The sequence below is a fragment of the Cucumis sativus genome, chromosome 2, assembly GCF_000004075.3.
Source record: "Cucumis sativus cultivar 9930 chromosome 2, Cucumber_9930_V3, whole genome shotgun sequence".
NCBI classification, from domain to species: Eukaryota; Viridiplantae; Streptophyta; class Magnoliopsida; order Cucurbitales; family Cucurbitaceae; genus Cucumis; species Cucumis sativus.
Window position 1 is genome coordinate 1,362,464 of NC_026656.2, and position 25,634 is coordinate 1,388,097.

At 33.0% G+C, this 25,634-nt stretch overlaps 4 protein-coding genes and 1 long non-coding RNA gene across 6 annotated transcripts; 3 read left to right on the top strand and 2 right to left on the bottom strand.

Annotated features, from left to right (window-relative positions):
- The first annotated feature begins 1,972 nt into the window (after positions 1–1,972).
- Positions 1,973–8,787, top strand: LOC101219635 (methyl-CpG-binding domain-containing protein 11). Its single transcript, XM_004139256.3, has 3 exons — positions 1,973–2,209; positions 2,299–2,389; positions 7,614–8,787. The coding sequence occupies exons 2-3, from the start codon at positions 2,306–2,308 to the stop codon at positions 8,466–8,468; spliced, it is 939 nt and encodes a 312-aa protein (XP_004139304.1). The 5' UTR covers positions 1,973–2,209; positions 2,299–2,305; the 3' UTR covers positions 8,469–8,787.
- A 458-nt stretch (positions 8,788–9,245) lies between these two features.
- On the bottom strand, positions 9,246–12,317 carry LOC101218919 (thylakoid lumenal 16.5 kDa protein, chloroplastic). The gene is made up of 4 exons (XM_004139253.3): positions 11,787–12,317; positions 10,442–10,581; positions 9,719–9,791; positions 9,246–9,583 (listed from the first exon to the last, which is right to left on the bottom strand). Exons 1-4 carry the CDS (start codon positions 12,178–12,180, stop codon positions 9,474–9,476), a joined length of 717 nt encoding a protein of 238 aa, XP_004139301.1. The 5' UTR covers positions 12,181–12,317; the 3' UTR covers positions 9,246–9,473.
- Positions 12,318–17,717: 5,400 nt separating this feature from the next.
- On the top strand, positions 17,718–20,458 carry LOC101219159 (glucan endo-1,3-beta-glucosidase 11). The gene is made up of 3 exons (XM_004139254.3): positions 17,718–18,201; positions 18,728–19,773; positions 20,094–20,458. Exons 1-3 carry the CDS (start codon positions 18,132–18,134, stop codon positions 20,175–20,177), a joined length of 1,200 nt encoding a protein of 399 aa, XP_004139302.2. The 5' UTR covers positions 17,718–18,131; the 3' UTR covers positions 20,178–20,458.
- A 654-nt stretch (positions 20,459–21,112) lies between these two features.
- LOC105434541 lies at positions 21,113–24,074 on the bottom strand. 2 transcript variants are annotated; one of them, XR_004214536.1, is made up of 3 exons: positions 23,617–23,789; positions 21,808–21,915; positions 21,113–21,542 (listed from the first exon to the last, which is right to left on the bottom strand). It is a non-coding gene; the product is annotated as an uncharacterized LOC105434541 (long non-coding RNA). The 2 variants fall into 2 exon arrangements; XR_968620.2 differs by lacking the exon at positions 21,113–21,542 and having other exon boundaries at positions 21,662–21,915; positions 23,617–24,074.
- LOC101206368 (early nodulin-20) lies at positions 22,646–25,006 on the top strand. The gene is made up of 3 exons (XM_004139365.3): positions 22,646–23,054; positions 23,556–23,930; positions 24,038–25,006. The coding sequence occupies exons 1-3, from the start codon at positions 22,871–22,873 to the stop codon at positions 24,562–24,564; spliced, it is 1,086 nt and encodes a 361-aa protein (XP_004139413.2). The 5' UTR covers positions 22,646–22,870; the 3' UTR covers positions 24,565–25,006.
- Positions 25,007–25,634: the final 628 nt, after the last annotated feature.

Sequence of the window (25,634 nt, forward strand, 5' to 3'; positions counted from 1 at the left end):
TAATCAACATTCCCCCATTTTACAATTTTATAAATTGGTTCCAAATTCTCCAATCATTTTTATATGATTCTAAATTTTAAAATCAAAATTTAATGATTTGAAGACTTTTCTTACTATTAGTTTATTTCATAATGTCGTAGTAAATATAGGATGCACGGATAATTTAACATTTTGAATGTTCACTTAGATTTACCCTCTTTAAGGACAAGACTCTCTCCTTCGATAATCTTAATTTTTCTTAGGGATGTATTAGTGAATGATCACTTCAGTTTTTCGTAAGTGCGAGACTCCTTTTAATACAAACTAATGTAAAGAAATTGAGAGGTAACAAACTTAATTTTTCAAAATAAAAAGCAAAATGGATTCCCACTGTTTGGAGATTCAAATTTTAATACTAAAGGTCAATTTGTCTTCATCCTAATTGAGGCTATGAAAAAAAGTTATTGATTAGTAATATTCACAATCAATTATTAATCTTTTCAATTGCATATAAATATAAATGGTGAGTTTAACTCAATGATAATTAATACGTAATTTTACTTTTGATATCGTGAATTTAAATTGGATCGAAATATATTATTTTTCAATAATTGAGGATATAAGCATAATATATATATATATATTGTAATTAAGGATCATATTTGTAATTGTGTTCACATATTCCAAGACCGAAAGCCCAAAGTTAACATGAAATCACTTTAGGAAGAGCCGATTTCAATGTGGGCTTTAGAGCATTGGGCCAACCTACATGGGCTTGCTAGCAATTATCCCATTTAAAATGAAAATGTATATAATTTTTAGATAAGGTGAAACTTCCTTTTTTTTAAACCACAAAAAAAAAAAAAAAAAAAAAAATTGAACCCTAAATTTATATTAAGAAAAACTAATATTTTGTAAGGTGAAGGATTGAGTGTTTAATTTTGGATTTTAATTTAAAATCACATGTTTAGAAAAAAAAATCCTTTTAGAACTATGGAATTGCATTTTAAGTTGGTTTTTTTAAAAAATTGGATGAAAAATCAAACATCTAAAGTTAATTGATAATACAAGTTTTATATCGATTGAATTATACTAATATTGATAAATATCGAGTTGATTTGCTATTAAATACTTTCGTTAAAACACTACCAATGTAATTTAAAGTTTATAGACCTATTTGAAGTCCTAATTACTAAAAATATAATAATATAGTACTCCACCATTTAACTTCTCTAATTAGAACAATATAGTGTACCAAATCAACGAAAACAATTAAGATCAATAATATATATTACCTATTTTTCACACACTTGTAATTAATATTTGCCTTAAAATATAAATTATTTTATTTAAACTATCTTCTCCTTAGTTCTTTCTGATAGATAGATAGTTAAAAAGCCTAAAAGATAATTAATAAACATGAAATATAGTTAACATGTGAGGCTTCAACAAAAAAAAAAAAAAAAAAACAAAAGAGTAGCATAGAGATGAGAAAAATCCGTATGAATTGATATCGTTATTATATTATTTGGATCAATCTCATGATTTGATCTCTATGTTTAATATCCATGAATATTTTATTATTTCTTAATTACACATCACATGGCTTTGCATTTAAAATAGATTTTGTTATTTAATTCTTTTTCTTTAATGATATGGTCAGCCCAAATTAATTTAAAAAAATTATAAGATACTTCATAACACCAAAATGTATTTAACTTTTGGATTTGAAGAACTAAATTTGAGATTTATTAAAAATAACAACTAAAATTGATTAAACACAATTATTAGATAAAGACTATAGCTTTGAATTTTGTATTAATATTTATTAAACACATAGTTTTAGTAATATTTTTAGAAGTTTTTGTTATTTAAAATATTTTGGATTAGAGAGTTGCAAAAGGAAAAGGAGTGAAAGAGAAAAGGCAACGGCCAAGTATTAAGAAGTAAAGAATGAGACAGGTGTCAGATGGAGAGCGCACCGTCACATTTCCAAAGTGCTCAACTGGAGATTCTGGATTTCTCTCTCACAAAGAAAGGAGGAGAGAGAGAGAGAGAGAAAAAAGAAAGAAAGAAAGAAAGAAAGGCATTGAATATAAAAACGAAGGACAATCCTAATCCTTCGTCATTGCCAAATTTCTCTCCGTAAATCTATTTCCTTTCTCTCTTTCTTTGTGTTCATGTTGAACAGCAGCTGAGCAACAACCAACCCACAAAAAACCCAAATCAAGTAACCCATTTTTCCCACTCTCTAAAGCTTTAATTCTTTGTTTTTAGCTATTTTTAGTGTGATTTATTATCATTGTTTCATCTGGGTAGGTGAGAAATGGCGGCATCAGTTGAGAAAGACACTGTTAATGAGGAGGTTGTGTCCGTCGAACTACCTGCTCCTCCTGGTTGGAAGAAAAAGGTTTTGATTTCTCCTTTGTGGCTTTGATTTTTGTATGAATTCTCTGTTTTTGTTACTCAATTTTGCTCTAAAATGTTGAATTATCATCTGGGGTTCTGTTGTTTCCTGATTTTAGGGCTTCTTTGGTGGTAATTCACTGTCTTTTGTAACTAGGGCTTTTCTGGAAGGTTGAATTGTCAAATTTCTTGCTTAATTCTTCTTTTGATTTGGTTTTTCAGTGTTTTCTTTTGGTGAATTGTTTGCAAATTGTTGCTTTCTGGTTTCTAATTTTTGCCTTGTTTTTACATCATAATTTGAATTTTGGTTGTTTTATACCTGGGTTCTGGACTAATTTGTGTTCCCTTTTGCATCTGGTGCAAGAGAGTGAGTGAGTGATAAAGTTTTCTTGCATTATCTGGGGAGGACCAGGGCCGCAATTGCTTAGTCATCGAAGGTTGGAATCTTTTGTAGTTTATGAGTCGTTTCCTTCCTCGATTCCCCTAGCCCCACAAGTGTATATTCGTGTGTGCGTATTTTCTATCCAATCACGTAGCTATATTTCGGACCAGATACCAGCCACTGGTACATTTGGTCGGATTTCCACCCCCGCAATTTAAATCATATCTTTCAGCTGATTGTTAGTTTGTTATCCTTATCTATCTCTGTACCCTTCCATAAGACACATGTTACATTTATACTATGTTCTTAGTCAGACAATCTTGCCAAATAGGTTTCCCTTATTCAGGTTATAACTTCCAGTTCCGAAGTTAGAATGTAAGCAAAAACTCTCACAGCTCTTTTCCCACATAATTTGGTAAGAAGTGGATCCGTTTTTCTTGGATGCTAGCTACGTGTATAGCCTATTGGGGGTTGTATATTGCCTTGAATATGTTGATTTGGAGTTGGATTTTATTTCCAGAACTGGAATAAATTGGATATCTTCAAGGTTATTTTACGGAGGAATCTGAGTATAATATTGAGATGTTGGATGACTATAGTTGTTTCTATATATCATCTCTTTTCTTGCTATCCTCAAAGATAATCTTTTGGCATGTAGAAGAGACTGCTTCTTTTTTGGGGAAGCTCTAGAGGTTGAGGTCTATTGTGGAAGAAATGATATAGGGGAATTATAGATTGGAGATTAGAAGAGTGAGATTTTAGGAGGATGTTTGTCTTAAGGAAGGAAGTCTTAAACTGAAATTGGTAATGATCAGTATAAAAAATTTCCTTCCACTTTTACTAGTATCATCAAAATAAAAAATTATCCTCCAAGTGATCAAATAAATTTCATACTTCTTCTGAAAAAAAAACTTTTGATACTTATGGAAAGAAAAGGCATTAGGGAGATGACAGCTGACAGGTGTGAATTTCAAAAATAGGATGTGGAATTCGGATATAGTTAGTCAAGGGAATAAATTAGCTTGGTTGATAACTACAGGGAGAAGTTAGCCAAGTTGAGTGTGTTACTACAGGGAGAATTCTGGTATGTGGTAGGATCAACTATCTTTGGTTTACCTTCTCTTTTGTACTTTTACCTTATGTATTCTTCTAGAAACAATAAATGCCGCTACCATGATGGTTTCAGACTAGTTCAAGAATGAAATCAAATTCAAATATGAGATCTTGACTAGATGTAATGAATTGCCGTAGTTAGAGATGATGAGGACTTGAAGGAAATTTCATTTTTAATATGGAGAAGTATAGAGACTATGATGTTCTTATAGGAGCTGTTTTTAAGGAAAAGAAGAGGAATGTTCCAGCACCAATGGGAAGAGAAACATACACTGGAAGCCAAGGGGATAATCTCCTAAGATGAATGATGGAGCAACTAAAATAGTAAGAGAGTCAAATGGGATTGATATCTAAAGCTTGAATTCAAGAATTGGTGGAAAGCATATTCGATGTTGTAGATCATGATGGTTGGTTAATTTGAGTTGAATGAAACTTATGTATATAATGACTATACAAATAAGAAGTTGGAACTTGGAGGGGAGTTATGTGTGGAAGGTGATGCAGTGTCAATATTCTTAAAGGAAAATAGGATTTATTGGGTTTTGTTCCTATTTAATATTTTCCATATTTGTATCTTTCCTTTATTAGAATTTTGGTATCTATTTATTCACCAATGTAATAGGCTATTGTGTACTTTGATTTATCCAATATATTATATAAAATTATCAGATATGATGTCAAGAATGTCTATGCAGAATCCAAAATTGGTTTAATCACAAAAGGTTGGTTGTAGCTATTAATCTGTTTTGGTCCCAACAATTTTTTTTTTCTTGGTGTAGTCTAATCTGAGGGAGAACACCTGTAGTTTTAGATATTGCTGCACCACTGGCAACCAATTGGGCATAGGGACAAGTTTTTATAAATGTGGTTATTTCCTTTCCTTACCCTTGGATAACTCCTAGGTTCTTATTTACATCTTTGATTGTCGTGGACACAAATCCTTATCCATATCTCCAACTTCAAAAGAACTAAATTAAGAACCTAGTGCAAGGGAATCTACTGCCAGGTAAGCTATAATCCAATACAAGTTCACGCCTTACTATACTACAGTTGTACTGTTCATAAAGTAAGAACGCTAGTGATTTTATGTTGGCTCCATTCAACCTTAAACAGTGAGCTTTGAGTTACATTTGTAGTTGTGGAGCTACTAGATGAACTACATGAGACTCGTCATCTTCAAGATTGACTTCGAGTATGCATACATAGACCAGTTCTCGTCTTGAAAATTGATATAAAAAAGGGTATAACCTGATTTACAAAAGCTTGAGAATGTGCCTTAAACCGCCTCTTGCACTTATCAAAAGCACTATAAATGTTAGGACTCCAATGCAGTTACTGTTGGGCCCAGCGGCCCTCCCCCTTCCCTTTAGTTGTGTATGTTGAATTTGGTCATCTTTGAACTCGTTATGAAAAAAGGTATGTACAAACTTTTTTTTCATGTTTCTTAAAAAGAAAAAAACATTACTTTTCTCATAAAAAATAAATAATTTATCTCTAATTTAAGCTGGGAGTCCTATTCCCTTTATTTAATTTGTACATAATGTTTATTAAGTTTCTTGTTTTGTTTGGGTTTCGTTTTTATTCATGGTGTTAGTTAAAATTGACTAATCAAACTTATAAATATATATAGTCACATTTTCTAAATAAACTCATATTGAACATAACAGCTTGATATAGTGTGAGTGATCATTATAACTTTGATTTGAATGTTATAAATAAAATTACATTTCATAATTGTATGTCTTAAACTTATAATTATATTAATTTGTGCTCCTAACTGGCACTGTTTCTGGATCATGTTGTTTGGCTTGGCCAATGACTAATCAGCTGTCAAATATCACATGGACATATTTAGATTGTTCCTTTCCAAGTATTCTCTAGTTTTATTAACCGAATGCTTGCTTACAATGCTGGTTCAGAGCTATGTTCTCAGCATTTGTTCTCTGTTTTAGACTTCTTCATAAATATGCTACTGGCTAGGTACCAATCACTGCACTTCTTCACACCCTCAGATTGATTATTTTGGTGATGTGGTTTCCGAGTAAGGTAGACAGTTTATGACCATAAAATCGAAAATATGTTGAATTGGTCATCTCCTTCCGTCGGGGCTTACACGTTTCCACTGAATATCTTTGGCTGATTATAGTTTGACTGCATTTCCCTCATCCATCACTTGAAAAATAGTAGTTTGTGTCGAACCCCAAGGCTAAGGAATTCTTTCCTTGCCTCAAAGCTATTCATTAAGGAAACTGATGGTCTGGATCGAAGATTTCTGTGGATATACGAGCCAATGTCTTATCACTTGGTTGACCCAAGCTTATCCGGAGGGTGTGATTACAAACCTATACATAAAAGGTAGCTGATGATGATCGTCTTTGCCATTTGAAAATGGTCTCCATTCATATTGGGCATGTGACTCACAATTCATACAGATCAATGCATCTTGAAGTTCTTGCTTAAAACAATGGGTGCAAGTTCCCCAAGTGGGTGGGAAGCCCACAGTTAGTTAAAGGAATGAGCTGAGAAATAGGATACATGGCAAGGATTGGTACATTAATCTTGGAAAGGGAGATTGAGGAATGTAAGTGGGTTTTTCCTACCAGGAGAATTCTAGTTGGATGGAGAATTGGTAGCTTCTGTAAGGGCTGGCCACTCTGTACTTTAGCCTTAGTCTTTCAGAAATGATAAAATCTCCTAATACATCATTCATTTCATTAGATCTTTTTCAGATGGATGTGGATGGTTAATGATGATAAAAAGAACAAAATTTATCTTCAAGTAGGCAGCATGATAGCAGACGTTCTACCAGAGGAGTTGAGCATCTTTTTTATTAATCCACGTGCTGTTTCTTAACAGCACATCAGATTCATAGCCAGCAGGATGTTTCTTTTAAGCTTTTGAAATTTAGAATTCTCAAATTCTCAGAGATTTTTTCTTTTGGCATCTTGATTTTGGGAAGGTTAAATCTTTTTATCTTATACAGAAACTCCAGATAGTTCTGCATCCTCATTGGTGCTGTTTATGTAACAATACTGATTGCTGACAGCATAAAGAACTCCAATTAATACAGTCTCTTTTTCCTAAATTATGTGTGGCTTTTTCCCCCATTTCCCATATGCCTGGTGTTAGCTGGTGTTTTCCACTTGCTGCTGTGCTGATTTCCTATTAAAGAGAAGATGAAGATTCCATGGTGAAATACTGCTTGTTTTTTTTTTTACTTTAGAGAGCTTATGGCTGAAAAGGAACGGAGGTGTTTTGTATGAGAGAGCGGCAGGACTTTCTTGGGTGTGAAAAGGAGAGGATGTATATATATATATTTTTTTTGGGCTTCTAGAGAGTTCTCTGTTTATCATTATTCTTTCTTAAGTGCTGTAATGTATTCCAATTTGAGATTTTTTATCATCTTCATTGTGGAGGAGAGACTTCTAGTTTTCTGGGTTGTTTGGATGTATTTTTGTCTCAATATTGAAAGATTTTCTTTGTTGCAAGAGTATCATTGCGTTGAGAGGACCACTTATTTTATTGATTGTTCTTCAGTCACCCTTATAACGGAAAACTAAAACTTGTACATCTATATATGAAGAGCTAACCTACGTATGAGGTCCGCCTTAACCTATATTTACACGGTTATTTAGCTTCTAATATCTTGTATTAATAAGAAAAAGAACAAAAGAGAGATCTGAGTTGCTGGTTTATTGGTTGCAACTGATTGAACGATATGAATATTTGGCAGTTTTTTCCTAAGCAAGGTAACTCCCCTAGGAAACATGAGGTCATCTTCACAACCCCAACAGGGGAGGAGATCAACAACAAAAGAAAGTTGGATCAGTACCTGAAGGCACACCCCGGTGGCCCAGCAGCTGCTGAATTTGATTGGGGCACAGGTGAGACGCCGAGGAGGTCAGCAAGGATAAGTGAAAAGGCTAAAGTGTCTCCACCAATGGAGAGTGAGCACCCAAAGAGAAAGAGAACTTCGGTGTCCAAGAAAGATCTTAAAGAAACAGAAGCTGAACCAGAAGTAATGGAGGAGAAGAAAGAAGTTGACAACCCAGATGCTGGAAAAGATGAAAGCATGGCTGATGCTGAGGTGAAAGATGCCGATAAGAAGGAAAATCAAGATGAGAAGGAAACAAAAAATGAAGCTGCCGAAGCAGAGCCACCAAAGCCTGATGACCAGTTGAATGCGGGTAATGAGGCTGAAAAACAAGAACATAAGATAACTAATGAATCAAATCAAGAAAAATCGGAAGGAAACCTCAATGAGAAAGAACCTGAAAGCTCTAAATTAAATCTCAATGAGAATGTGGAAGGAGCAAAGCATGAAGAAATGATTGAGAAACCACAAGTTGAGAAGAATGATGGTAATTTTGCTGAGGCTGTAAAACCTGACACTCTTGTATCTGATAAACAAGAAAATGCTCTAGAGAATCAAAACCCAAATCAACAGGATATTGAACTAGAAGAAGAGATCAAGGACAAAGCAGGAGAAGCTGAAGAGAAGAGTGAGAAACATACTGAGACAAACAAGACAATAGAAGTCACGGAGAATGGAAACCACAGGAATGGTACTGGTGAGGTAAAGCCTTGAAGACGATTTTACATTTCTTGCTCTGGCTTTGGCCCTTCATTTGTCTTTCCGAATGTATCCGATTGCTGGGTAGCTCTGTAATTCGGATGTGGTTAATTGTAGTAATCTAATTATTGACAGAAACATCCATCCATACAATCAGTAGATTAGGCTTATTATGTTCCATCACTTGTTGTTCATTTGTACTGAATAAAAATTGTAGCACGTAATGACCTCTGTAACAATTAAGTGTAATATGTTTGTACTATTATATTGTAATGTAAACCTTTGTAAGGTAGAGATCTATCCATACTGATTTAGTTGGAATCCTTGCTTGATCCATACGGTTCATTTGTCCTAATATTGCAAGAGTCCTGTATGATCCTTTTGGATTCTAACCGTTTGGCTCTTTTTTGGTAGGTTGTCTTTTTGTATAGCTTCTTGCTTGTCCTTATCATGTCCTTTCATTTGTTAGCAATATTTTATTGTGAAAGGAAAAAAAGAAAAGAAAAGAGGAATCTCAGTTAAATTTGTCATCTACTTCTATGGCTTAGTGAAAATGTGAGGGAATAACCTCTAGCGTGGATTACAGTTGGGAACTGTCCAATCGGCCTAGTTGGTCAAGTCACTAACAAAAGAGAATTTTATTACAAAAATCTCAAAATCCATGGGATCTACTGGGAGAAGAAAAGTTTTTTGGTTAATTCTTTATCTATCCTAATGATCCAGAGTTCTGCCAGTGTTTTGGTAAAGCTAAGTGAACTGATATTTAGGTTTGTTCATAAACAGAAGTATAGGTTTCGTGGATAATCACTAATAAAATTCAAATTAACCAATGGAATCTATCCATTCAAAGTTCAATAACATTGACACCAGAAACTCAGTGAGAAGATGACAAGAAAAATCAGCTTCTTTGACTTTTAATTGCAAAGATTTGGGAGAAGAAAAGATAGGTGGAGAGACTAAAAATACAGTTGGTCATTCTTAGAATAAAATGAGATCGATGCAGATCGTTGTTTTTTCAACTCAAAGGCCCTTCAGCTGTCCAACAAGCCCTGCCAAGGCTGTCCATTTCTCAAATGCACTAGCAGATGCTACGAAGGCAGTTTTGGAGGATTCAACATCGTTCTTAGTAACTGCAATGCAAAAATGTTCCATTGTTTAGGACTCTGGAGGGTTAAATCTTTCAATTCCTAGTAGTTCTATCCTTTGCAAAATGTTACATTCTGTCTTATCTTGACTACTGCATAATTTGTTAAAAGATAACCCACCTGATGAGATTAATGAAGCTAAAGAGGAGTTGAAAGCGTCCACTTCAGATTTCTCTTCGGGACTTGAACTCAGCTGCTCAAGAAGTTAAACACAAAAGTCAGAAATTTCTCAAAGAATCAGTTAACTTCTCACCAACCTGCAAACATTTTGAGTTCACCTGTTTACCATTCATCAAATTACATCAAATGGGCTGCTAGCAAGAAAGATGAGATGGTTCAAGGCTAACATATATGTCCCTGAATTAAATGCTTGTCTCCATTTTGATCTTCCAAATTTGAAAATTTGAACATCTTGGTCTAATAAATTGTTTTTTAGATGGTTTCGTTTCTACTTCATTTGAAAAAATGAAATAGTTTATGATGACATTGAGCTTGATGAAAAAAGAAGGCGAAGGCATTTGTTACAATAAAATTTTGATCCTTTACATCATATTCAGTAAATTTGTCGAAGTAAAAAGTTCATACAAAATCATGCTTTTTCAATATTGTGATATAGAAGCCATGCCGTCATATATCTATGGTACGCATGCTTAAATTTTTATACGATTAAACACATCCTGTCATGTTCTAAGTGATCTTTTTATTTTATTTTATTTTTTTGTTGTTGAGTTTGACTCAAACTCATTAGTACTTTGTGAACCAATGTGCATTCTAACCAAAGATCAAAACTTCCAGAAAGTAATATAAACAGACTTGAGATTTTGTTGTAGATATTTTGCTAACCTTGTTGAAGGCTGAATTGGCTTTCTTAACCCAATCTGCATCACTACTACCCCCAAGAACTGAACTTGCTGTTGAGAAGTCATTATTATCAATGGCTTGGCCTACTTTGCTCAGCTTGTACACAAGTTCCTGGAGGTATCCTGCAAAAAGACCAAATGATTATCGCAAGGTTTCAGCTTGTTTTAGATGCCTTCGCTCATAGCTTAGCTCTGATAATTATAATAAACTCTATGATTGACTGCAACACAGCACTAGCGATCCACTGACATGAAGAATTAAACCCCATGATTTCAGAAACCAAGACTACTTCGTAAAGGATTGTTTGACTAACTGTTTTAACACGTGTAGGTTTGTTCAAATGAGGTTGAAAAGGTTGATCTTGTATAAAATGTAAGAAGGATTTGAATGGTGGAAAGCTGAGTTTATATGGGTGTATTTGATTTGTAGGTTTGTGGTTTGCAGATGTAAATACGTGGCTTGAAGAATGAGTTTGAAAAACTTAGATTACATTTGCTTGGCTTTAGAACCCTAGGCTATATACACACACAACCCATGAGTAAGTTCATGGGCATGAATAAATTACTTTCAGTTCTTATAATTTGATGTATCTTTCCATTTATCAACAGGGAAAAGATCTACCATCTCCATGTATGGCCCCCATCAATATATTTGTATGGGTGTCTGTGTATGTACGGTAGATTTTGCTCATTAGAAAAATTAGTTATTCTTCTTGTTTTTCTCCACATTTCTCCTTATATCCCCGCCTCTCTACTTTTCCATGTCCATTTATGTATTGCTGAATTAGCTTTTTCATGCAAGAGTTGTAGAGCAACAAACATCTGTTGACAATCATCTTACTTTTTGTTTTAGGATTTTGAACATAATGTCTATTTGTTCATCATTTTTAGGTCAGTCTTTTGTCCTTCCTCTAGAACACATGGAAGTAGTATTTATAAGTTTGATTTTGAAAAAGCAAATGGTTAGAAACAGAACCTAAGTAATTGGTTTCGGACTAATTTATTTTCTTGTTTTCTATCAAGTTCTTCTAACAACTTCATCTTAAAATTTTCCTCTACCATATAACAATCTATAATCACCAGCACAGAGAAGGATTGGTGTTATGTGCTCTCACATTTTCATTCTTGTAGTAGTTGCAAGAAAAGGGAAAAAAAAAAAAAAAAGAAGAAAGAAATGCAACCATTATAAAGAACTAAAACGAGGACATTTGTGAATCAGAACAAAGAACCCAATTGGACAATCTAAACATAATGATAGCTACGATCAAATCCCCAAGTTAGAAGTTTCACAGAAAACAAAACGCAAACAGGTAGAATGCATACAAAACCTTTTTCTTTATTGGCAGAACTGATAACCCCTTGCTTCTCGAGCCTTTTCTTTCTATCCTTCTTCACCTTCTCCAGCAGCTCTTCATCATCATCAGCTTCAAGAATCGCAGCATTCGCATCGGAAAATCCCTGACCCACAAGAGGGAAAATGAAACTGGAAATGAAGCAGATTGAGAGGGTTCTCTTGGTTAAAGCTGGAATTTTGGAAGGTGGGTCACTACTACTCTTGCAGATAACCAGCCGTTTAGTGTTATTATGGCAATAAAGGCAACCAAATCTTGATCTTATCAATGGAGGTGTAAAATAGGAAGAAGATGAAGATGAAGATGAAGATGGAGATGAAGGTGTGGAAGAATGGAATGTGTTTGCTGTTGATAGGAAGGCTGTTGCCATCTCTGTTCTTTTTTTATTTTTTATTTTAAAATCTTTTTTCCTACCCTTTTCCTTCTCTTTTGCCTAATTTTCTTGATCAGAGGCATTGGGTGGTTGGTTCTTTGGGGGATAAGGTTGGTGGATTCCATCATCTTGTCCATTCATTTTCCTCCAAAGGGTTTTGGTTTTCATTTCTATATATTATGTCATCTAGGTCAACTATTTTGAAACATAACATTTGACATAATTTTATGCAATTATTACCTCTTCAAGACTGAATCTAAAAAAAGCAATGAAAACTAATTTTCTGCTTATGTTATGTTATAGGAAACTCAACACTTCAAAACTTATCTTCTTGCAATCCTTGCTTATCTTCCATCGTAAAATATGTGGATTTTCAATCTCTTGTGTTCGGCTTTTGATAAACTAATGAGATTGACCTTAAAATCATGACTAGTTTCGAGGTGGTTGGATGCTTGAGACCATGAATGATCAAGATATGGGGATTTCTTATTAAAAAATCTATATATTTTGCAACCGGGTGTGAAGATACACTATCAATATTAGCAAACGCTTTATAACGTAAATAAAATTCTAGTATTCATATATTTTTAGAGTTGGATAATGTTCATTTTAGCGTATTTAGGATGGAATCAACGGTATCAAATCTTAAAATTTTTTAAGTTTTGTTTACTCAAATGGCTTCTACTTGGCTTTCATTGTTACATAAAAAGATCTCATGTCCTAAATTACTAATCAACGTAATGTATACATTCTCATGTCTTAAATTTTCTTTTTTAAAAAAAGTGATTTAGCAAATCACTAATCTCTTTTAGATGGATCTTTGATTATCTTTTATTCTTTTCATATCTTTGGTTAGTTTGGAATGGAAGCTGTGAAGGTTTTGTTTGAAAATATCTCAAAAGTGTTTAACAAAATTTTACCATTACTAAATTTCTTAGTCCCAAAATTAAAACAAAAAAAATTAAGTTAAAATTATAGTACTAAATTTTGATCGATCGATTGCTATATTTTTATGGATTGATACTAATATAAGCGTGAACCGATATTTTTCATAAATCCACAAATCATAAAAAATAAACATTGAATGATACTAATATAAATAATAAACATGTTACTTATTTGAAAATAATAAAATATTTTTATTACCAATTCAATTTATTTTTTGAATTTTTTGTTTTTATATTTTTTTAATATTTTGTAAAATTAAAACCCGATCGAGATCAATATTTTAAATTTTTGTTAAATCTCTACAAAATCTCACAAAAGTTTAAAATAATTGTTACTAGTTAAATTCATTTTTTATTTGACAATTAATTGTACGGTAATTACAAAAATTACTATTGAGATCGGTTATGTTTGTGTCTATCATTATTGGTTGACAGTTAAATAAATATAAACTTAATTTCCTTTTTTTCGTTGGTGAGAAAATTGATGTAAAATTTGGATCAATAAGAATACTTTTGAACATTTTTTAAGCTAAGTGTATCTACGAGACTTTTCTATAGTTCATGGGCATTTTTTAAACAAAATTTTAACGGTATTCATCTAAAACTAATCGTAAGGAATTTTTTTTAACTCTTTTCAAAAGTTCAAAACATTTATAGGGTATCTTCTTTTCAGGCAAACTACAAATTTCAGTAATATTTTTCTTTGTTATTTAACTTAATAAATAACTATGAAGCACAATCATAAATTGTTCAACTGTGGAATAGTCTATCATAAATTTATGAAATTTTAAAAATCTCCAATATATTTTCCAAAAAAGTGTGCATGTGTGGTTTTTATGTCACTTTTCTTCTTCCTACCATTATTTATGATTTCTCTTGTTGATATACATATAAACCAAAAACAATATATCATACCATTATAGAAATATATAGGTAGCGTTGGAACAATGTCTCTAACATATATATACAAAACTTGGTCCATAAAAAGAACAAAAAAGGAATTGCTTTAGTGACCAATATTATTATAAGTTGAGAGTGATGAGAGTGAACTTTGTAGAAAATTTTGAATACCCAAATAGCTAAAAGTGTTGAGTAAAAGAAGAAAGAGATTCCCTTTGAATACGTGCAGCATTGTTGTTGGCAGCTCAAAAAGGTTCTTCTTTTGGTTTGGTGCTTTTGCTTTTAAGTGCTTTTCATTTATATGCAACAACTGATCTAACTGATACAAAGTGCCACCTCTCATTTCAACTCTTTACAGTCACATATGATGCAATTTTGAAACTTTCCTCATCTACTTTTTTAGACCCCTTTTGTTTAATATGGTTGGTAAATTACAAATCTTTCAGAGTTTTTGTTCACATACTATAAGAGTAAGAAAAAATATTAACTCGTCACGCGTGTATGATAGTTTATGGAAGTTATTTCGGTGACCAAAAGCGAGTTGCGTTGTGTGTGAAGAGGAGATAAGAGAGGTAGAGTTTATACATTATTAGTGCATCTAAGGTGTTCATTGTTGGTTTTTTTTTTTAATTATAAATATGTGTGTATCTCGCACTCATATTGGAAATTGTTGTGAGCATCCTTAATGTAATTATCTTTGATCTGCTTCAATTCTTCTAGTTTGGTATTACCTTCTGATAAGTTGACATGCATAGAAGATCCTCGCACCAGTCATTGGTGGTGTTGAACTGACCGCGCTCTTTAAGTGGGTTTAATGCATGAAATGTATAGTTTAGTTAAACACATAAAAACTGGGTCAAAACTCTCATTTAAAAAATTACTTACTCTTCCCTTTTGGAGTTGACGAATGAGGTTATTCATAATGTCATTCCTTCAACAAAACGCATATGATTATTTGTAACTCTAACGATGCCAAGATGGTTTAATTTACAGAGCTCACAGGGCACCTAATCGATCAAATATTTTTTATTAGTACTATATTTACAAAAGTATAGCTGACCGCTCAAGAACCCAATATTTCAACTTTTTTCCTTTTGAGATGTGTGTACGTTTTCCCATATCACCTACTAAGTTCCCTTGTGAATCAGTTCGCCCTATGGGCTTCAGGTCTTGCCTGGGACATCTCTCAACATATATACATGTAGGAAAAAAGAAATTCAAACCTCACTAACCTCTTGATTAAAAAAGTTTATATATCTTAACTTAGTTATGTATGATAATCCCTCTTAATCTGATCAATTAACGAGGGGTGTTGAATTTAATCCTATAGAATAATTCGAATCTATTTGAATTTTCTAATTAATCACATAAGGTGTATATATACATTCGTCTTTAATTTATTTATAATGTAAAGTGTTATTATTTACGTTGATTTAAATTTAAATTATATAGTAAAGTTGGATAAGCACTATTTCTCACTTTAGAGTCACATTTAATTGGCCATGACATATTGTTTAAGAAACTTTACAACTTTTACATATATATTTATCATCATGATTTTATGTTAGTGTTAGTACAGCTCCCAATTAGCTACATTTAATTTTCTTTCATACTATATATCTTATAAAGGTTTATTTCTTAAGTGTAATGTAATACATATATGCTTTAAAGTTTATTATCTTAAATGAAATTAAAGTTAAGATTATATTTAGAAAAAGAAAATGCTTTTTAGCAGATATAAATAAATTGTTCATGATGATGGGTACCTATAGGCTAATATTGACAAAGAAAAAGTTCATAAATTTCTTTTTAATTAGAAAAAAACACTTCTCAATTCGTCAATCCTTCTCTTTCCTTCTCTTTTTAAAAGTCCTTCTCTTTTTAAAAGTATAGCCATAGTCGCTTTTTCAAACTCACTAAGGATTCACACATCGCTTATCGACGTTGGACCATTTGAGTACTTGATTAAGTAAGCTTTAGAAAAGTATTTAGTATATTATCGTTTATCTCGTCCATTATTTGACACGTTATTAACCATTTATTTCATGGACTACGCATAAGTCTTAAATGTTACATTTGTAGCAAGCAAATGACTGAAAATAGTAAGAGAACTTTTCTCGATGAACGTTGGCTACAGTCATGAAAAACTTATAGAAATATCTTAAAAATACAATTTGAATATATAATAAAATTAAAAATATGCTTAATCATTAAAAATTAATTTTAATAGTGAAAATTGTATTTAGAAGTGTAGAATTAAATATTGAATGAATTTTAAGTAATTAAAGATAGGAAATTTTTTTAAAATAGCAAATTTTATAAAACATTTACCACCTATAACAAAAATCTTAAATTCTATCGACCATAGCCACTGATATTTTAATTTGTTTTTAAAATAGTTAAATTTGGAGTCAAATTTCAAAAACAAAAAGTAAACTTTTAAAATTGACTTGTTTTCTTTATTACATTGAAAGATAACAAAACAAACCGTTTAGAAATGATATCTTAACTAATAGAACATGAATTAAGACGTATGTTGTCTTTAAACTTTGACGGTATCTAACAAAATTTTCAACTTTATTTATTTTCCATCTAATCAAGCATAAAACATAAACTTTAAAAATGTTTTATACGTGCTAGGTCTTTCGGTTTTATTCCACATAGATTTGACACATTTTTAAATCAACTAATCTATTGAATATAATTTTTTTTGTCTAAATATATATGTTCAAAGATTCCATTTTTATGCTATATCAACCACAATTCAATTGTCATACAAGCGTGTGAGTAACCACGAGGTCTTGTGATTCGAATCTATCTGCAACCAAATATATCACAAAAAGTCTCATTTTTCATCTCGATTGGTATATATATATTTAAATTTCTTTTGTTTTGTTACCTACTATTTTTTTACAATGTTTTCTAAATCCTTTTTCTTTTTTTTTTTCTCTCGGATTGATGAAGGCTTCAAATACTTACTTAGGAGTGATGAAATCCAAAGTAAAAAAACTCTCGAGAAAAATAACAATGCTAAATTTTTAATTGGAGAATTGTCAAAAATAACAAATTTGAAAATTTCAGATTCTATCCCTAATAGATACTGATATGTTATTAATGGTATTGATAAACAATAATAAAAGTTTATCAATTTCTATAATTATAGAATTCAAAATTTTAATTTATTTTACTATTTCTAAAAATATGACTGAACTTTCAAATTTTTGCAATATGTTAATAAATTTTAGATACAAAATTAAAATTTCACAATTATTTTCTAAATTTTCAAAATCCAAATTATAATTAATCCTTAGGCTCCTTTTTCACTTCTTTTATGTTTGGGGATAAAATTTCTCCATCCGACTTTGACTCACCAACTAATTTCATGAATCATCAATTTCATCTTCTTCTTTTTTCAATTAAATCTAAAAAATGCATACATCCATTCACCATCAAACAAATAAAGCTTGAATCATAACAACAATGAATATAATGAATGGAATGAACAAACTTATTTAAAATCTCCAAGAAAAAGTTCAATAATTTTCACTCAATTTTTTTTTTCCCCAAATCAAATGTGTGATCTTTACTCCTTTTTTCAACTAATCTTTTGTTTTCTTTTGCTGAATAGAAACATGATATGAGACCATCTTCATTCAATCTTCAAACTTACGCGTTAAGACTTTGGAAAGAAATGAAATTTGGACTCAAATTCTTTTGTATCAAACAAAAACACTTCCAAATCAAAACCCCTTACTGTGCTCTCACCAAGAAAACGACCCTCCTAAAACCCTTTTCATATCTTTCACTCTCTCTCATGAAAATTCTTCTCTCCCAAACAGTTTCCACAAGGTTTTGGACAAAATAGAGAAAAGGGTATTCGTCTATTTGTCCTAATTTTGTTGGGTTCTCTTCTTTTTCTTTTTCTTCTTCTTCTTCTTCTTCTTCTTCTTCCTCTTACTGTTTCAGTTGAATTATTAGTAGCAACTTTGGAAAGTTTTGAAAGAAATCTGCTGTTTCTGCTTGATTTTTAAGCCATCTGATCAATTTCCCATTTCCATATCACTTGGAAGTTCGATTTCTCTTGGCGATTTTCGGCTATAAATGGCCAGGAAATGCTTCTGGTTCTGTTTTCAATCGCTTTCTGGTTTCTGGGTCGTCTTCTCTGCCATTGGTATAGTACTCTTTTTTCTTCTCTTTTGGTAATCAGAAGATTTGAGTTTTGGATTTTGGTTATTTTCAATTTCTTCTATTTTAGATCGTTCTGTAGTATTGTCTTTTTGTTTTGTGTGTTCTGTTTTCTGTGAAGATTGCTTCCCATTTGACTTATATTCAGAACTTCCTTGTGGATCTTCCTCCATTTCTCTTTATTGATTTAGTCAGCAAAGTCAATTTATATTATATTGGAGAGTGACAGTCGGAATTCTTTATCTTATGTTTCTAGCTTCCAAGTTTTCAGATTGTTCTTGACTTTGTGATTGCTTAAAAAATTGATGGGCTACTACTTTGACTGCTTAGTATGTGAAAAAAGTTGTTATCTATGTTTGATTTGAATGTTTTCTTTAAGTTCTGTTATGTGTCTCTGTCGATCATTCTTGAAGATTTTGTTTGATGTATGTTTAAAAGTCCGATGTTTCTTGTTAAGTTATCCATTTGAGGGAAGTTTTTTAGTTTAAAAACTTCTTCTTGTCTTTCTCCAGCCTCCTTGACAATGACCGTCCAAGCATTTACTGGAACATATGGAATAAATTATGGAAGGATTGCTGATAACATTCCTTCACCTGATGAAGTTGTTTCGCTTCTCAAAGCGGCAAAAATTAAGAATGTTAGGATTTATGATGCTGATCATAAGGTTTTAAAAGCGTTTAGCGGGACGGGTCTTGAATTGGTAGTTGGTCTCCCAAATGGCTTCTTGAGAGAAATGAGTGCAAGCGAAGAACACGCGATGAATTGGGTTAAAGAAAATGTGCAAGCATTCCTTCCTGAGACTCACATTTGTGGAATTGCCATAGGCAATGAAGTTCTAGGAGGAGGTGACCTTGAGTTGTGGGGAACACTCTTAGGTGCTGCAAAGAATATCTATAAGGCAGTAAAGAACCTTAACTTAGATGGTGTCGTTCAGATCACAACTGCACATTCTCAGGCTGTTTTTTGGAACTCGTTTCCGCCTTCTTCTTGTATATTTAGGGAAAATGTTGTTCAATACATGAAGCCTTTGTTGGAGTTTCTTTCAGAGATTGGTTCACCTTTCTGTTTAAATGCTTACCCTTTTCTAGCCTATATGAGTGACCCTGAAAATATTGATATCAACTACGCACTTTTTGAATCAACTAAAGGTATTTTTGATCCCAAAACTGGTCTACATTATGACAACATGCTCGATGCTCAGATTGATGCTGCATACGCCGCATTGGCCGATGCTGGATATCAGAAAATGGAAGTCATAGTCACGGAAACTGGTTGGGCTTCTCGTGGAGACGAAAATGAAGCTGCAGCGACTGCAAGTAATGCAAGGATATTTAATTACAACCTTAGGAAGAGACTTGCTAAGAAGAAAGGAACTCCCTTCAGGCCAAAGAATGCATTGAAGGCTTATATTTTCGCGACGTTTAACGAAAATTTGAAGCCAGGACCGACTTCTGAGAGAAATTTTGGACTTTTCAAAGCTGATGGAAGTATATCATATGACATTGGATTTCATGGACTTAAATATTCTTCTTCAGATTCATCTTATTTATCTCTCAAGGTATGTAATTCTGAAATAATCTTATATCTGTTCAAAGTTTGAAAGTATCTTTTCCCTTTTCCTTGTCCAACTAAATTGATTCAACATGATTAAAAACAAAACAAAAGCTGGTGTTCTTGAGCATCAAACTTTGCCTAGTTTGCCTTGTTTGAAAGATTGTTAAGAACAAAAATTCAACAGCAAAAAAGAATTCTAAAAAGCAAGTTAATATCGTTACTTCTCGATGTCGAAAGCTATTGTATTCTAATCCTACTTTCTTAGTTTGTACTAATACAATCTCTAATGATATCCATACACATCCTGGATGCTTATGTGAACAGGATTTCCGAGCTCGAGGACTTTTGGGAAGCCACATGATCTCATTAACGATCACGGCCATGACACTTCTATTATTGTTGAGATGAAAAATGGAATTTAGAATGTCTGAGAACTTTTAAGTTAGAAAGGTAAAGCTGCAGTAGGTATTGGATGGAAAGCAATTTGCAACTTCTGCTGGTTCAGCTCATACTATGGTATAGTTGATGTTAATTCTTTTGCCTCTTGCCTGATGAAACTCTCCATTTCCAACCCATTTTATATATAAATTGTACCCCAATTTTCCATAAAGGTTGAGTTTGAGATGTGGAGCTATTGAATCATGAATGGAAGTGGCAAAATAAAGCAATATATGCTTATGATTTCCAGATTTGTGCCTTTCCCAGTTTTTTTAATTAGTTATAAACACATATTTAAGAACAAAATTGAAGATTGAAAACATTTTTTAGAAAAAAACCTTACATTATCCAAGAGAGATGGTATTAATTTTAATTCAAGTTCGCATTACATATTAATTTTAATTCAAGTTTGCATTACATTATAACCATCAAAACGTAACGTAGTTTGGTTGGTTAAGAGATTAAGAGATTATACGGTTCCGAGATAGCTTAAGTTAGTTGTTAGGTCGTCACCATCCCTCCAACTCTTGTAACTAACCACCTCTTTTGATTGGTTTTATATTGGCGTTTGATCACTGCAACTATGGTGTTGGGCCACGATCCCAATAGGTAATCATAAATATAGCGAGATGATAAACATTTTTAAAGATTCAACCAATTGACAATAGATTGTTTTCCATATGTTTTATTTTCCGTTCTTAACAAAATAATTGGTGAAACACGTTAAAACCATCAAATTGTGAAAAAATTCAAGGGCTCAATGTCTAGCATTCAACTAGCGGAACTCGTAAAATTTTGTTAGATATTGATAGACAAAATAGAATCCGAGTTTTTCAAATTTGAAAACAATGAGGCAGTAAAAAGGTGAGAACTTTTTGTGTAAAAGAATAATAAAGAACCATTAGTCGGTGGTAAAATTTAGGGTTGGAGGCTATTGCATTTAATAATTAACTTAATGATCGACAAGGGCATATTGGTAAAGTCTCATGTAAAAATTGAGACATTTGTTTAAAAAAAATTATCATTCGAGTTGCTCTATAGAGTCATTTTCCTATGGCGTGCATTGTGGAGCTTGCTGAAGTTATTGTCATGTTTGATAGTATTTCTTAAGCTATTCAGGCTAGCATCTTCTCAACGTGGGTGGAAACTGATTTCAAAATTTCCTGCAATCTTTTGATTGGGAATTCTCAGATTAGCGAAAGAGGTTTAGACGTTTGTTGATTCTCTTAGAGATCTCCATATAAGTAGTTCTGTTCAGGGCTTCCTTTGGACTAGTCGTCGCCGTAATTTGGTTGCTCATGACCCAGCTTCTCATGATACGACATCGATGCAATTCTAGAAGACAATGATTGGAACTAAAGAAAAGTGGTGAATGTACAATATGCAACACATTGACAGTGAAGTAGAAGCTTCTTCTCTAACAAACAAGCAATTGAAACAATTGACAAAGACGGTTTCACAATCAAAGAAAACGCCAAAATGATGGCCAAAGCAAGGTCTAGAAATTCTATTAACTTATCAGTTGAGGCAAAGAAATTGTCAAATAATACATTATTTAAGAATCATGTGTAAATTTAAGTAATGTGCTCTGTTGACTTACAAATGCCATGCGGATCATACATCACTGTTGTGAATAAGTCTCCTTTGTCCAGAATATAGCTCTTGCTTTCACTATATTTTGACAAATGCACCTTCCTTAGAAAATCCCCTGTTATTCAAGACAATAAGAAAGCATAACCAATACTTACTACTGTTCAAACTGAAATATAAACCATTATTAAATTTGAGCCATTTCATTCGGTTTATGTATAGTAAATTGCACCTTCCCTAGAAAGTCTCCTGTTATGTATTATTCTAACTGAAATAGAAACCATATATTGACCGGCATCAATCAGGATGAATTGGAGCAAATGTTTAATACACTGAATCCTTCGACCAAATATAACTATCTATGCTGCCAACCGTATCAACATTTAAAAGAAAAGATTTAAACCATAGATGTTACTCTCCCTAGGTATTACTCTGTTAGGCAATGAACATAATTCAAAGCGGCCTCGATGCTCAAGTTATTGAAGAGAATGTCCAATTAAAAGTCTAATATCTTTAACTTTTAAGGTTTGTGTCTATTATAATGAAATACAACTGTCTACACTTGTAACCGAATCAACATTTAAGAGAAAATGATTTAAAACCATAGACAGGCTAGAACATGGAATTTTTTTTGACAGGTTTTTTTTTAAAACTACATATAGGCACCTTCAAGGTAAAGAATTGGGATGTTTAGAAATATCTTCCAAGGTGTGGAATTTAAGTTATAGGTATTAGTGTGGACTAAATCTTCCCAGGGATTTCTGTGTAGGCAACAAGCATAATAAAAAATGGCCCAGATCCTCTAGTTATTAAAAAAACCATATATGCAGCTTGGTGTTGTGTTAGGCTTTGAATTCTAAACATAAGTTGAAATTGACCATAATAGCAGGAGATGGAAATGGAAGTAGCTAAATCACCCCACCCCAATTAAATAATAATAACAATCAAGTATTACCCTCCAACTTCTCCAACCAGTTTCTATATAAAAATATCAGTAATGCTGGTTATAAGTTCCATTCTGACTTGGAAATCTTTCACCATTTGCAGATAGAAAGAAGTTCTAAAGCACCACAATGGCTAGAACACTGGCCCTGCTTGTGCTAGCCATAGTGGCAACCTGTGCCTTGGTACAGACCACAACCGCAGGGACCACCCATGTGGTCGGAGACAGCTTGGGCTGGGTGGTTCCCATTGGAGGTCCCGTTGTCTATGCCACTTGGGCTGTTTCCCATACCTTCTTAGTTGGTGATATCTTATGTAAGCAAATAATCACTTATCAATCTTTAATGCACTTTGAATACATTTGGTTGAGATTTTGGATCCTTTAGAATTTCCAATGTCAAAAGTTACGGCATTTCCTGAATTTTTGTGTATCCAGAACATTTCAAAGCAAGTTGGAGGGTTTTGAAATGTTAAAATTAAAAGTCTCCCAAATGAGGTGGATGTCAAATTAGATCATCTCTAATTTTTGCTTCTTATTTGTTCTGACAATTGTTGAAGTTTCTAAATCTTTAGCGTATTCATAACTGTTCAAACAAAGTTGGAGACTTTTGTATAGTTAAAACCATCGGAAACAAGACACGGTATTGACAATCAAATTAGATCATCTCTGGTCTTTGTTTCTTAGTATTTGCTTTCACAATCTTGACTTGTTATCAAATGAACTTTTTACTGGTGATTTACAAGGAACTATCAGCAAAAATTCTATATGGGAAGATCATAAGGCATTGCATAATAATCTCTGTGCAACATTTTCAGTGTTCAATTTCACAACTGGAGAAGAAGATGTAGCTAGAGTGACAAGGGAAGCATTTCTAACCTGCAATTCAACCAATCCAATCAGCCTCAAAACCACTGGTCCAGCCAATTTTACGTTGGACACACTGGGGGAGTACTATTTCATTGGCACTTTGGACAAGCACTGCATCTTGGGACAGAGGTTGGCCATCAATGTCACTGCACATTCTGAACCGACTCCCGCCCCAACTCCGCCTCCAGCTCCAGCTCCAAGAGAGCCGAAAAACTACACCGTCGGCGACAAACTCGGATGGCTAATCCCTCCACCAGATCCTCTCGGTCTCTTCTATGCCTCATGGGCTTATAACAAGACTTTCTTAGTTGGTGACACCTTAAGTAAGTGTCGATTTCACTGATGCAATTTATCAAACACTTGGTGGGCACACTCAATAAAGAAACCCCCAAAATACGTTGATCATTGAAATTAAATTTGATCTTTGCAGTTTTCAACTTCTACAATGGATCCGACGATGTTGCTGTGGTAACAAAAGAAGTGTTCGATTCCTGCAACATCACTTCAACTCTCGAGGTATTCAACTCAACACCGGCGAATATAGCCCTGAATTCCACCGGCGAACATTACTACACCTCCACCTACGAAAAACACTGCATGTTAGGACAGAAACTAGCGATCAATGTGACCGAACATACCACTCCCAGTCCTGGCTCAGCCCCTTCTCCTTCTACCACTGCACACCCACCCTCCCATACGGTCTCTCCTTCTCCCGCCACTACACATCCACCCTCCCATACGGTCTCTCCTCCCGCCACTACACATCCACCCTCCCATGCGGTCTCTCCTTCTCCGGCCACTGCACACCCACCCTCCACTCCGGCCTCTCCTTCATCCCCGGCAGGTGGAGCTGTGGCTCCTCCACCGAAAAACTCCGCTCCACCGGTAACCGCCGGCGGCCGCCTCTACATCTGTACTTTCCTGGTCTTCGTCATGGCCTCCGCATTCTATTTCTAAGCCTTTTTTTTCCTTTCGATTTTAGTTCTAAAGGAAAATACATGAAAGCGGAAATAATTTGAAAGTTAAATTACAAATTTAGTTTATACCGTTTTTATGATTTTAAAAGCTAGGGTTTAATGTTTATGATTTTATAAAACTTTATAAATATTTCAATACGATTATTTATAAAGATTTTACGAAACTATACAGATTGAATTCTACTTATAAATGATAGAAACTAAATTTCAACTTTCTCCAAATCATATAGAGCTAAATTTACAATTTAACTTTATTTGTATCAATTTTTAGTACATGGTGTATGAGAATATATGTAAATGATAATTAAGTTGTTAGGTCTTGATATTTATTGAAATAAATGAATGTTTGTACTGAATGTCGAGCACATAAAGACCATGATATCTCTCTTTCAAGAAACAATTATAACATTGTTTGATACTAATGGATGTACTGCACCTGAATAATGTTCATCAACATAAATTACACTGACTCTATTCAAAAGTTTCCCATACATAATGTAGAGTGAAAAGTATAAGAAATTAAGTCCATTTGTCAAAACCTATTTCTCCTAAATTTAAAAAAGTCATTTTTATATATGGATTACATCCATTATAAAACAATAGGAATGAAATCATTCTATTGTGTATCCGACTTATAAAATAGTAGTGTTTTCTCGAAACAAATTAATATTTATTGTGCATCATAACTTCAAAGAATTTTCGTTTTAATTTATTTACGGGTTGCATCCACAAATAAATGGATGCACGCACCAGTTCAATGTGTAAGCCTACATGCACTGTTCAATAAATTTGTAAATTTAAAGGTTTCTTAATTGAGATTTTTATTAATGACATGACGTTTTTGTATAATATGGTGATGGTGCAAATAAAATTCTTGTAATTTAATATTTTGATTCTAATTATTAATTCTTTAATCTATTCTATTTTATTATCAATCTCGACGTTTGGTTAAGGTATCTATAACTTAAACTAAGAGATTAGAAGTTCAATTTTTCATCTTTGTTAATTAGGTCTATACAAATAAATTTTAAAAAGTTTTAAATGGGTTAA